Raw genomic sequence first — 14,671 nt, 5'->3', positions numbered from 1 at the left:
AGATAACTGCCCTTATGGAAGGGAAGAAGGACTAACTGACAATAATACCTCTTCATTGGCCTACGAGCGCTATGTGTGTTTCCATGCTAAAGAAAAGTGCAAAAAACATATATAACGTGAACAGCAGGTGCTTGCATGCTTGGTTCTCATTTTGTTCTCGGGTTTCTGATCTATTCATTTTGCCTGAAACTGCTGCGTATTTATGTAACATGGAAAGATTTCAGACATTTCTTGTAAAAAGCACAAAGCTCTCACAATTAAAATTTCACCTTGGTGTTGGAAAATGGGTTATTGGTAAGGGCAGGTAGGTACCTACACTTAGCAATAGGCCACTAACCTCGACCTAGGTCCAGTGAGGTCTCAGTACATTAAACCCAGCTCAACCCTTGATAGCCTGGCAATGAGCGACAAGGCTTAACTTAGGAGACAGAGTGTAAAGCATTCAAATATCACAAAACAGTAATTAAATAAAACGCAGGAAACAGTTTAAAAATCCGAAACCAGTTTATAAAAATAGATTATATTTTTATATTTAAAATGACACAAAAACTAATGAAATCGGATAAGGGGAGCCGGAGATATGAATTTTTAAAGAATTATTGTTTTTTTTAGCGCCTACAAACAAAAAAGCGCCAATCGGGTCATCTGGTTGCACCTCGACCGGGGCAAAGTCAAAGTTTAAGGACGACCGCGATGGAGCCCTGCTCGGCTACAGCTCGTGGGAGGCCTCGGTCAAAAGTTTACCTTCACACTTAGGGCCAGATGTAGAAAATTCCGATTTTGCAATTCGGAAATTGCGAGTCGGTGCGACTCGCAATTTCCGAATCGCAAAATCGGAAGCAGAACGGTGTCTCAGACAACGGCTGCGAATCTCAATGGGGTCGCAAAGACCCACCTCATTAATATTAATGAGGTGGGTTGCATTTTGCGACCCCATTGAGATTCCCTGCACTCACAGAGATGGTGGCCTGCTGGAGACAGCAGACCTCCATGTCTGTGACTGCTTTTTAAATAAAGCAGTTTTTTTTTTGTATTGCAGCCAGTTTTCCTTAAAGGAAAACGAGTTGCAATACAAAAAAATTACGAAACCATTTGGTTTCAGTTTTTCAGAGCAGGCAGTGGTCCATTGGACCACTGCCTGCTCTGAAAAAACATTGATGGCAACATTCACAAAGGGGAAGGGGTCCCTTGGGGACCCCTTCGCTTTTGTGAATGGGTTACCACCAGTGTGACACTGGTGGTAACTGCGAATTGCTTTGCGCCCGCGTTCGCGGTCACAAAGCAATTCTGCATTGCGGTGCGAGTCGCAAATAGGAAGGGAACACCCCTTTCTATTTGCGAGTCGCATTCCCATTTTGCGTTACAAGTCGCATTCCCATTTTGCGAGTCGGTACCGACTCGCAAAATGGGAATGTGCATCGCAATTCGCGTTTTGCATGGCGCAAACTGCGATTTTCGCAGTTTGCGCCATGCAAAACGCTTACTACATCTGGCCCCTGGTCTCTTTTCTGAAGATTTTCTTCAGCGGGACGAACCTGCCAGTCCAATCTGACCTCCTGGAGCCCTTCTCCGGATACGCGTCGCAGGAATCCTCAGTGGAGATTTTTACCTTCAGACTTAGTTGTTTTTTCGAGGTGAAAATCCTTCGACCGGGGTAAGCCTGGATCTTGATCCGACGTCCCTGGAGCCCTCCTCTGATACGCTGGCTGGGAGGTCTCGGTCAACTTTTTACCTTCGGATTTAGTCTCTTTTTTGGAGATTTTCTTTACCGGGACGAACGAGCAAATCAGGCCGGGTCGTGGTTGAGGCAAGCCGGCTAGAGTTGCCGCGGCGGGTCGGTCCCTCTATGGAGATTTTTTTCAAAACTTCTCCAAACTTCTGGGGCTTCTACCAGACGTTCCTTTAATGTTCTTTTGGGGTCCACAGCTCACCCCAAGGGTCCAGAAGTTCTGAGATGATCCTTGGGGGTGTGGACTACATCTCCCAGAATGCACCTGGTGCAAACTCCTTTTTGGCCACTGGGCAGTGGCCAGCTGGTTGATTTCTTCAGGAGTTGTTGCAGGGGACTCTGGTTAGCAATTTTTCACCTGTAGCAAACAGGGAGTCCCTCCTTGAACCAGTTGTAGCCAGGCAAAATCCTTCTTGTGGTGAAGCCCAAGTGTGCAGCTGGTGCAGTCCTTCTGAGTGTAGGTTCCAGGTGCAGGCCAGGGGTCCAGCAGGGCAAGTCCTTCTTCTTCTGTAGTTCTTCCTGGTAGGGATGTGGTAGGGAACTGAGGTGTGGGTACAGGTCTGCCAGTTTTATCCTGGTGCAGGGTCCTTCTCCCTGTGGTGACCACTTCCTGGGAAGTGTGGAAAAAATCAATCCCAGGAGGCAACATTCTTCAAAAATCCATCATGGCTGAATCTGATTTTTGGAGGTTACATATGGCTGAGCCCACCCACTGGTGTGGCTAAAAATCATAAACACACCCCTCTCCTGCCCTCTCCTAATCTAATGAAGGGGGCACCTAGTTGTCTGGGGTTGCAGGATGTGGGGGTGTTGCTGGGTTGTTCCAAATGTCCTTCTCTGCCTTTGAAGACCAGTTTGGCAGCCCTCCCCCTTCCTGCCTCACCATCTGCGGAGGGGAAATTCCCTCCCACAGGCACATCTCTTTGTGTGAAGCCAGGCCACTTCACACCTCATCAAGGCAGCCTGGCCAGGCTGCCAGAGGCTGGCCAATCAGAGCACAGCAGCAAATACAATGCAGGGCTGAAATTGGCAACTTTTCAGGTAAAGTTTAAAATTCTTTACCTGAACACGTTATATTAAATCCAACAACTGGAAGGTTGTGGGATTTATTATAACAATTAATTTGATACCAAACTCTTGGTATCCATCATTTAAGGGGACTTTAAAAATTAAAATAAAGTATCCCCATTCTAGCCTATGAAGGCCATTTACTACAATGAGGGAAAAATGAATTTGGCTGTTTTTACCTCACCAGGGCTTATAAAACTACTTTTATAAGGTCCCTTCTTATAGTTACATAGCACCCAGCCCTAGGGGCACATAGGGCACACCTTAGGGGTGACTTATATGCACACATAAGGTAGTTTAAGATTTTGGAACTACTTTTAATTCCAAAGTCGAATTTGCATATAACTTTAATTTAAAAGCAGCCAGCAAGGCAGGCCTGCCTTTAAAATGACACTGGGCACCTCAGCAGTGCACTACCTATGCTGTGGTCCCTAAACCTACATGCCCTACCATATACTAGGGACTTATAGGTAGGTTGTCTTAGCCAATAATAATAAGCCTAATTTGCATATTGATTTTACACAGAGCACAGGCCCTGGGACTGGTTAGCAGTAACCAGGGCACCATCAGAGTCCGGAAAACACCAGCAAAAAGTGGAAAATGGGGGCAAAAAGTTAGGGGGCCTCTGCAATCAGCCCTGTTTTCTCACACTAGGCCTGCTATAAACCTTTTGGAGGTAGAGAAGACTTATGGATGAAGAACGATGGCTGACCAAGGGCAGGTCTGAGGATGATATTTTGAAGGGTAAAGACGGTGTCCAGTCAGATGATCTGATGTTAAGGCCATGTGGACGCCCTGCCCTGTATAGTAAGAATAAACCACTAATCTGCAATGCCAGAGGGCAGGAACAGATTCTCAAAGTTTGCTTCAACTTCTTGACTCTGCTTCATCTTGTGGCCCAGTATCTTGCGAGAAAAGAAAGACGAATGGAGCTTCACAGTCAGGAACCTTGAAAGTATGCTTTCCTGAAAAGTATGGTATTCATGCCTTTCCTTAATCTCATATAGCTTGCTTAACTCTGAGAGGATGGTTAAGGTTTGACAACTTCATATTCAAAGCTTAAACCTATACAAAATTAATAAAATTGTTTTCACAAATACAGAAACACTGATAGTGTTTTAGATTTCTATGGCTCAAAGCGTGAGAATGTACCTATATGAAAGGGCAATATTGAGAGCTTGTACTATGTTAGCCTATATTGTGGATTAGGGAAGATGTATATTTGTGTCCCAAAAGATCCTTTATCCAAAAGGTACAGACAGCATCCAAGAGACCAATCAATCTCGTGACTTGTTGAGCACAGGAGATGTCAGCATTAAACTTAACTCACTGAGCCATCTTATGGGCTGACACGTGCAAGTCGTAAGTCACAGACACTTTTTTTTTAAGTAGCAGGCTGCTGGCAGTGAACAAGGCAACTTCTGCAATTTAGCAGCTCAGAATGTGGATAGAATTGGCTAACAAATAAAGATAGACAATTTTAACAAAGTCGTTGTTTGATTAGTTCAAGATGTGATTAAGAATTAAAGCAACCGAAAATCAATTACAGCTTTAGACCTTTGTAAGGGTGAAATCATCCCACCGATATCCGGAACACATGATTTTACTTGTTTCATCTACTAATAGTGCACTGTTTGACAGCCTTTACAGAGCTTAATTTTTTCGGATGCAATGAAAAAATGCTTTTAAAAAAAAGAACATTCAGCCTTCAGGAAAGATTACATTAACACCACCCACTTTCCCTAGTATCCCACTTGTGCTATCTAGTCAAAGTCAAGTACCGCATGTGCCAAGGAAGTGATTTGTTGTTGGTCTACCCTTGAAACCAAATGCCACGTGGTGAAATCATAATGTACCTCAGCTGTCAGGAGCATGTTATTGACTAATTCCATGTAGGCTTTCATCTCCGCTTTCTGGGCTTCATCTAGGCCATCGCTCAGTGAGTGGCCCTAAGGAGAAAGAAATGTACGAATCAGCGAAATGAAAACACACAAGAGATTAAACATCCGGGGTATGCCATTTTCGGAGCTTCTTCACATTTTGAGTATTTTAAGATTGTCAAAGTACATACAAAACAGCTTACTGGAGAGAAGGAAGCAACTGGTCAGCTTTCAGGAAAATGTATGTTGGCGAATTAGGAGCCCTTTGTCCACTATACTGCTATCGGGGTGATACGATTTTGCTTGCAATGAAAAAGAATGGCTGTCTTTTGGAACCACTTGACGTTAGTACTTTGTGCCTACGCCTTGTGGGAATGCGATTGTAAGTAATTTTTGTCTGCCAATAGTTTCCGACGAAACTACATACTTCAGAGCAGTATCACTATCCGATGAATCCTGTTCCACCACAGACCCACCATTTTAGGTTGAGTGCACTTGCACATATAAGATTTTCAGTATCAGAGCAATTCGATCCAGTCTTTCTGGGAACACAAAAAAATCACAAATCGGTCAACTTGGCTAGTTCTTTGAAGAGCAATTCTTAGGACAGTGGCCCCCAGCTATAGGCAACATCCCACTAGTGCCCTGTCTCTGCTTACCCGCCAAGTTAATGCCCGTTTCTACATACAGCCAAGCTCGAAGGCATTTATCACTACCCACCACAACGAGATGATTGTTAAATCAACAACTGGTAAGAGAAGGTTAGCCTTAGGACACCCTGCACAAGGCATTCCGTAACCCTTCTAAATCCTGATATTAACTTGAACCTCAGCCTATACTAAGACCAGATAAAGGAAGTGTCATTCTTCATGTCAGCAACACCCATGGCTCAGCAGATAAAACTATTACTTTCAATCTCTCTCACTGAACAATATTAACTAAAACTCCGTTCATTCTACATCTAAGAAATTACATTGAAATATATATGTCTGATGTTTTAATCCTGTGGATATTAAACCACTGCTAATATAGTGTGAAGTAAAGTAATGTGTTAAGTTTTGCCTGCTTTTTAGGTCGTACCTAATGACACATACGTGGTCTTACTGAAAGGGGTATTGTATACAGTAAAGGGGCTTGTCTCCTGCCAATTACTTTCCATTTGTGGCTTCATTGCCACTCACACCTGCTACCTTTCAAATGGGCAGCTGGAGTCGACTTCACTTCCTCCGCTTGCAGCTGGAACAGGGATCAAGTACCGACAGCTTCAACTTGATTAAGGTCCTTCCATTGCTGATGCTGATTGAGGAACTATTTTTTTTTCCCCTTCTTCTTCCTTTGTCTCAGTCACTGCGCCAGCAGTGGAAGGCCCTTGTTGCTTCTTCCCTTCTCACACCCCTCAGCCCCCATCTGTGTTCCATATTTCCTTACCAACCCTCAGTCCACGTTGCTTATTGCTGTTTCCCCTTCCTTACTCTGTTGCTTATACCCTGCCAACCCCCACGCCGTGTTGGTTATTTCCCTCCCACCTTCTCATTGTCCCTCATGCTTATTCCCTTCCCCTCAACCAACATGATGAAAAAAAAAATGTTATAATGCGCAGCCCGCGCTGTCCGTTTCATGTCAATTAATTTTTTTTACTGTCCCGTTGCCACTTCCATGATGCAATGGCTGCCCTACTGCTACAGTTGCAAAAACAACTGGAGTCATCATCAAGTCACTCCATTACCTTGCAGACTTGCAACTCTCGAATGAATGCAGCACTGACCAAAGGTCGGAGGATCAGTACCCCTGCATTTTGGCATGGATTAAAGTGGATGACTTTGTTTTCACAGGACTTTGGTGTCATTCTGTCTTAACCCAAAACACTTTCTCTTAATAGATTCAATAAACATGGCAGAATCAAAACTTTCTGTGGGGGACTGCAAGGCCAGGTGAAGCTCTGAGATAGACTGGTCTAGCATGGATTACACTTGCTGATTAAGTGCTATTTTATAAAACTACACACAAATATATATATATATATCTTCTTTTTTATCTTCTTGTTCTTTCTCGCTTCTCACTGTGCTTTATTCAGACATAGCCAGTGGCAAATCACCCAAATAAACAGGTTGTCTGTATTTTGCTGCAATCCAATAACGATCTAAAGAGAGGGCATGAGCGGAGAACCAATGCCCCAAAATATGAACTTATCAGTAATCAATTCAAGAGATGAGCCACTCAGACACGGTAAAATAAATGTAAACAAATTATTTTATTTTTAACTAAATATTAAAAAATGGTGCTCTCACCAGAGTATCGGAAAAATGCTACTTTACATGTCAGTATGCCCGTGACTTTGTCGAGATTTGTCAACCTGATTATATACAATGCTTTTTTCAAAGTTTTTTTTATGTATGTCTCAAACACAATTGCAAAGAAGTTTTAAAAATAGGGTTTAAAAGTACACTCATGCTATATTATTTAATGTGTAGCTGGCATCCGAAGGCGACAGCTCAAAACTAAACTGTACATCCCTGTTTGCCGCTGAACTGCCTGGTGGTGGCCGTCGCCCCTGACTGGAATCTAACTTTCTCAACGCTCACAGATTCTTCCAAACCATTAGGCTACATAGTCACACAAAATATATAGCTATTAAATAAATAAATGCTACGGAAGGTATCATAAATTAAAAAGATCAATTAAGCTACATACTGGGATGCTGCACTGGAGAGTGGCAACGGAGAAACTAAAACAAATGGTACATATGAACACTGAAAGATGACGTTGAAGTGATAAACCGTGATAAGAACAATGGGCTGGTAAGGCCGGTGGGGCTGAACAGACCCACTGACACCACCAGCCACTGTGCCCTCGCAGTCAAATATCAAAGTTACCAGTACAAATGGAAACCAAAAATAGGCAGACCAATAGCATAGCTTAATAGATATAGTTCTAACATTTTTGACACTCACAAATCCACGTGTAGGACAATGGTGTGGTGCCCTCCAGCACTAGACAGACTACAGCTGATCGCAGGCTTGCAGCACTTCCCGGCAGTCTCTTACTTGCTGCTCCTCGCGCACATTCTGCTGCACGCTCCCAAGCTGTGTAGTAGAACAGTCCACAGGCACTTCCTGTTTCGGGGGCTCCATGTCTCACTTCCACTGATGCTCTCCATCCCAAGCTGAGCAGTCACACTTACTGAATTAGCATTCCAACACCTATTTCCTTTCGGACTCCAAAGTAGAGATAAGCATTGGTAAAGACAATAGGTCTTGCCTTAGTGAATGTCAAAGTTTTTTTTTTTTTTTTTTTTTTTTAGTTTATGTAATTTATATAATTTAACATTAAGGTAATGCCTATTTATTTTTATTTTTTTAATTAGGGATGGAAGGATTGAGGGACTGAAGGCGACTGAAGGAATGTATGTGAGTAGTACGGAATGTTGGCATAACGGTTTACTGTATGTATGTTGTATGCGCACTGTAAAGGTAACGGGTTACATATCTGAATACAGAGCCAGACCGCAGAAAGCAAACTTTATTTACAAAAAATATTGGTATGCATTCTTATTTACAAAGTCACAAAATGTTAGAAATCTTCACAGTTTAAATACATCTGCAAATAATATCATATTTGTATATTTTCTTGTGTTTTGAACAGTATACTTCCCTCCCGTTGGTCTGACTTTATGACACCCTTAAGTAGCAGATCCTTAAGAATCTCAGATACATTCAGCTTATCTACAGCAAAACAGCTTCTTTCTAAAGAGGGTTTAATACAGCACTACTGCCTTTCCTAAGCACTGTACCCAGAAGGTGTTCGTTACTATTCCCTGATATGGGGCGCTCAATTTACCAACCTAATAAAGATGGAAGGATGAGTCTGTCTCGCCGCAATTCAAACTCAGCACCTGCAGATCACCGCCTATGTCTGCGTAGACCGGTTCGGTAACTGAATTTCTTTACCAACAAAACATGAAAGGCTGAGTGTACCCTGCTGCTGGGATCTAAACCGGTAACCCAGGCTGTAGGCAGAAAGCAGCAACAGGTGGTTAACTCGCCAGCTATCTCACAGACATGTTAGATGCAATCGATTATTATAGACGAAGCTTTGAAGCGCATTTGTGGAGGCATACAGTGCTATAGAAATGAATAAAGTAACAACAACTCCCGTTTGTTTAGTATTGCAGGCCAGATTCTAGGAAAAGTGATAGAATAAATTAAAAAGTGGTCCTTTTATCTTCAACCCTTGGTTTGGGGATAGGAGAAAGGCATGGCAGGCGGATTCTGGATAGGATGGTGATGATCGCCGGTGAGAGATGGCATAGCCTGTACCTTAGAGAGACTGAAAAGACAGTTATCCGGGTCAAGCAGACAACCTCCGAGTGCCTGAGTAGCCCCCGCCTTAGCATGCAGACAAACAGTGAGAACGAGTCGCCCTGTCCATGCAGTAGCATCTTAAAGGTATCTCGGTTTGTGACTGCTTACAGTCAGTAAGTGGACTACATCCATACGGTCTCTACGGTTGAAATAAAAAAAATGCACTGCCAACTCTTGACTAAAATTGCGGATGAAGTTAACAGTGTGATCCCACTAAGTTGCATGCAGGATGAATAATTTTTAAAACGAGGTATAGGTATGAAGAGCGCGTACCACCACTATGGAGACATTAGTGGGCTCCATGCAGAGACTAATCTGCATTCCGCTTTCCTTATAAACGCTCTTACTTTGAAGTCAACCGAAAGCAAAGTAAACACAAGCTCTATTGGAAGACAACGCCTGACATCAATCTTTGAATGCCCAGCAAATGAGACAAAATAAGATGATGATTTGGCTGCCTGTTTACTACAGAAAACGAGTTTGTGGAAGAATACAGTAAACACAGCTTTCACGTGGGGTGGTACGAACTCAAGCTGGACAGCCTAAAGCAAATAAAGTCAGCAAATTGGAAGCACGAAAATGTGAGCTACAAACTACAAAGTCAATGACAAGCAACAGGCAGAATGTATTCCCTGTCAACTTTCCGAAACACCCCAAATATCTTTTCCATACCACACAGCTGTGGTGTCTGGTAGGCTGAGACCTAAAAAATGAAATGAAAAAGGGGTAACTTGGACTCTGTCTAACTGCAGTTGCAAGGGAGTTTTTAACTTTTTTTTTAATTTGCCGAATTGAGTTGAATCAGCAAATAAAAGTAAGAAAAATGTAAAAATGCGTTTTTTGAAGCACAGGTGAGGTGGTGAGCAACAAGGTGAGGGAAGCAATGCCAGGGCTTGATGAGGATAAGCAACACATATTTGTGAAGGAGGGCACGGGTGGGAGGGAAGCAACATAGAGGGCAGGGGGACAGAAATAACATGGAGATGTGGGAAGCAGAAGCAATAGGCGACAGAGAAGGAGGTTTCAGGTGGGGCAAAGCAACATGCAGGGTGGGGAGGACAAGCAATAGGTAAGACAGCAACATGAAGCAGACAGGGGAGAAGCATATGGGCAAGAAAGAAAAAGGTAGAAGTGAGCGCAAATGAGACATGGGGTGGGTGCAGGAAGAAGCACACAGGCAACCAAGAGCAACATGCAGTGCAGGGGGAAAGAAGTACACACATGCATTCTAATGGAGCGCTTAACACAAAATAAAAAGTAGTGCTTGAAAAGCAAGCAGTGAAAGCATAGAAGCCAGCCGTTGATAAGAGATGAAAGAGGATATGCTTCAAGGGAGGAACAAACTCAAATATGCCAAACTGGGACAGGAAAGCCAACAAATGTTAAGCCCCTTTATGTTCTTGGTAAAGCCTACAATATGTTTTTGCAACCAGACAGCTGCAATGTCTGGTAGGAGGGACCTAAAAAGGGAGGTTACCAACTGCTTCCTCTATGAAAAAACAGCAGGTTTGGTTTGCAGGGGCAAAGAGAGCTTAGAAACAGGTTGTGTGCTGTCAGCTTCTCCACCCTCTGTTTGCTTACTCTACGAACAAGTTCTGATCACAGATTTCCAGAAAAATAGTGCAAGTGACTGGTTTATACGATAAGGTGGACTACGAAGTAAGAGAGTGAGACAACAGATTTTGTTCACTTTCCTACTCTGCAGTTTTACAGAGAGAAAATTAAAAATAGTTCAAAAGGGTTATATCAAATTCAGTGAAATAAGCACAGTTTGCCCCAGTAGCTAAAAATGATTCATTTCTTTTGCTTGCCTTAAAGTACAGAGTGACTGAGAGAAAACTATGCAAAGGAAGCGTGGAATTCTGACAGCGGATTGTATAGTGAGTGATGCATAGGGCCTTAAATGTAGCTCCTTTATTCACTGGCAACACATGAAGAGCCCTAAGGGAGAACAGTGATGTGGTTTGCTCTTTCAACTCTGGTGAGCAGGCAGGAGACTGCTTCTTAGACCCTCTGAAGACTACTTAGCTGCACAGTTGGGAAGTACCAATTAAATACCATTATAGCAGTCCAGACGACTGCAACCTAATGTATTTACAATGGCCTCTCGAATCAAATGTAGAGAACTACAGTGATATTAAAACAGACAGTGGGATCGTTGGGTCAGGAGTACTAGCTTCCATAAAGGTGTATCTGATAGTATAGAAGGGAAAAGTCATCACACTGCTGCATTCCATTATATTTGAGGGAAAGTTTAAAACTTGACGACAAACTCAAGCACAGCAACAATTGCTTTCTTCACGCTTGACGGAAGATGCTCACTGTATCCGTCTCTCTATTCCTTTGTCTTTCACGTTTAGTGCAAACGGTACAGGCAGGTCAACCTTGTGACTTTCCAGTTTTGCACATATTGAACTGTAGGGCTGGTATGTCAGGAGAACTGCAGCTAGTCCACTTTCTTCAATCCCCAATGTTATTAAGGATTGTGTTCATAAAAATGGACCCTGATATAGCTCACCACACCGAGACAATCCAGTCCTCTCCCCAGTGACAATACAGCCTTTCCCGATCTGTGACCAAGGAGATTAATTCCAATATATTTGTCTGAGACGTAAACGCAGCAGTTTATTTTTTAATTTTTTGGGCCGCCGGGCTGTGAGCAAATACTGTTTTACTGGCATCGTTAATGAGCAAATGTTTTTCACTCATTTCAAAAGGGCTCAAAGTAGGGGAATGCGCAGTATTTCCCTTTATAGCCTGGACCTGTCAAGTTGCCCGCAAACATCCACGCACCTGCAAATTTAGTTTTCTAGTCGAAATTTACCTTGGTTAGCAAGACATTGAGGGCCTGATTTAGATATCTAATTCAGGCCCTAATTCTCAAGGTGAACTCCAATGGACACCCACAGGTCAGGATGCTGAGGCCCCAGAGGTGCCGAAAAGGTACAAAAGGGCTCTAGGAGGGAATGGAGAGCTGCAGACAATGAAGGAAAAACAGATGCAAAGAAATAATGTAAACAAAAGAAAGGGAAAACCATTTGGAACAAATAGAGAGGAAGAATAGATGGGATGAAGTCGATAAACTGGAATAGAAAGCCGCACCTAAATGTGGGGAGGAAAACAAAAAATGGGTAAAGGAGCAAGAGAGGGGCAGAAGTGAAGGAGGGTTTTCTGTGCTAAGGGAAAGAAGTCATTGGTGAAAGAAGCAGAGTTTGTGAGAAGGAGAGAAAGATGAGTCGGGCTAAGGGATGGAGAAGGCAATTCAGGTGGAAAGAAGGCTGGGGAGGAAGTAAGCACCAGGAATGAAGAAGTGTAGTGGCTGCTTAGCTGAGGCAGAAGGAGGGAAAGGACTGGGGAGGAGTGACATAAGAGCGGAGTCAGAAAGCTGGGAAGAAAGACTACAGGAGTGAGTGAAATGCTGGAATGAAAGCAGGAGAGTGTGCCTCAAGCATCTCTGATGGAACTGAAGGAGTGGAAAGAAGATGCAGTGGTGAACGAGGAAAAAGTCGAACTGAATTCCTAACACACAACTCAGGTAGGAAACCTAACATAGCAGGTTTGTGTTATGCTCACAACCAGTTCAAGGGGTATTTGTGCACTGATAACATGTTTATTATAAACCAACTTAGTAATACTTATGTTAATGTCCTTTGAAAGATGAAAGGAGGAGTGGATCTCCTTGTATTCTAACCTGTGGCCTAGGTCACACATGTATCTGTGCAGTGAATGCATTAGTACACTGAGCGACCACAGCATAGCTTACCTTGAACCCTCTGCCTCGCTTTACTTGGTAAAACATTTTAGTAAGGCTGTGTGTACTGTTGGCACCAGTTTGTCTATGAATTATCAGATTTCCTAGCTTTATCCACTTTTGTTTTCCATTTTGGGACTTCACAGTCAATTTTATCATGGTATAATTATGAGTGCAAGCCTAGAATACACATCAAAAAACCTTGAACAAAATGAGCTAGGAAACATGAAACAGTGTCCAGTGGTTGGCTTCGGCCTACTGAGGGTGTGACCGGGTTCTGGTCTAACTCGGTGCTGTTAAGAGGCATTGCACTGTTTTCCCACCTGCCTCAGGTATGTCGTCTTTTACAGTCTCTGTTGTACATGTTTACAGTCATAACTTCTAAACAGCAACTACTAAGCATTAAAAATCTAGTCAGAAATATTGTGACCATTATTACCCTGTAAGGACCCCAGCTCTAAACACAAGTCACCTTATGAGAGAATCACAGTCATGATTTGCTGTAGTGTTTTTGTATAACACAATGTTCAGATTTCAAGACATAGATAACAAGCATTTACAATGCATCGGGTCTCGCGTTTGCTCGTGTTAGAGCCGATCGCGTTGTAAACTCCTAACCCGACTTTTCACCTATCGGGCAAAAGTGCATTTATGCACGTAACCCGAAAAAGTGAAATCAAGTAGGTAAAGCGCTCGACTTCTGCCAAGCGAGATCGGGCTCCTAAATTAGAGAAAAAAAAGTCCACGAACTCGATGGAAAACAGCGAGCCTCGCATGTTTTCTGTACTTGGTCGCTGCGCTCGAGGAGGGCTTGCCACCGGAAAAGGCATGCCACATGCGTGCCTTCGACTAATGAAAGCAAGCAGATTTAATTAGGGAAGCCCACGAACCAATAAAAAGCACTGACGTGAAGTTGACAGGGCTCCGAGCCCTTTTATAAATACAAAAGAGTCTCCCTGCTATACGCATGCGCGAGCGCATGCAAAGCAGGCTCGACCCTAAAAAGGGAGGAGAGACATATGGGGTAGCGATCAAAAGCGAGAGTATGCCTGCTGATCTAATGCGGTTTAGATAAACTTCTCCATGTTAACTCCCCCAAAACTCATTTGGGTAAATAGATTCTAATCCTCAGGCTTCGTGTGGCAGTGTCTTTGGATCCATATTTACATCAAATTCTGTCAACTGTTTCTTGCCCAGTGCACTTTAAATGCTCATTTTGGAGGAAAAAAAATCTTTAGAGCCTTCAACTTTTCAAAGTTCATGCAAAAGTATTAATTCAACCCAGTTTTGCTCTTTGAATGATGGTGGTAGATTAAGAATAATATTAAGAATAGAATAGAAAGGACTGCATTTACCTGAAGGCAAATAAGATATCTGGAATAGATGATCAACTCATGCATAGACTTTAGAAACTTGAGGCCTGTAGGACCTGATCCTTAGATGAGACCAGCAGCCTGCAAGTACAGGCGTATCTACGTTCTCCTCAGTTCTCACCAAAGTCATAGGCACCGTGCAAATTAAAATAATACATTTCCCACATCTTCTATAAAATCTATTTTTTTAGGTGATAACCCAAAGACTCTAATGCAAAACAGTCTTTAAGCCGCATAAAAACGCCACAGCCTAAGTCTGCATTATAGTGCATCTTTTTCACAACATTCCCTTTGCATTTGCCTGCTTTTTGATCTGAACACATTACAAGTTCGACCAGTGTTACTGCCCTCTGAGCTTTACAATTCCTTCCCCCTCCCCATAATTTACAAACATATCCACCCTTTTTTTTGTTCCTGCTACCCATATCGCACGACTGCACATATATCACCCTCATTTTGGTGTTGAAAATTAATTGATACCCATAATACACTCCTGACCCTTTGCAGGA

The 14,671-nt window shown here is 42.9% G+C and overlaps 1 protein-coding gene across 1 annotated transcript in view; it reads right to left on the bottom strand.

The window, feature by feature from the left end:
• The window catches only part of MTX2 (metaxin 2), a 331,615-nt gene that overhangs the window by 58,059 nt on the left and 258,885 nt on the right, over positions 1-14,671 (bottom strand). Inside the window, exon 6 of the mRNA XM_069225416.1 lies at positions 4,654-4,746. Coding sequence (XP_069081517.1) covers positions 4,654-4,746 — 93 coding nt within the window. The remainder of the gene's footprint in view (positions 1-4,653; positions 4,747-14,671) is intronic.

This window comes from Pleurodeles waltl, chromosome 3_1, assembly GCF_031143425.1.
Source record: "Pleurodeles waltl isolate 20211129_DDA chromosome 3_1, aPleWal1.hap1.20221129, whole genome shotgun sequence".
In the NCBI taxonomy this organism is placed as follows: domain Eukaryota; kingdom Metazoa; phylum Chordata; class Amphibia; order Caudata; family Salamandridae; genus Pleurodeles; species Pleurodeles waltl.
The sequence above is the reverse complement of the archived record's forward strand: the minus strand, read 5'-3'. Positions and strand labels throughout refer to the sequence as shown.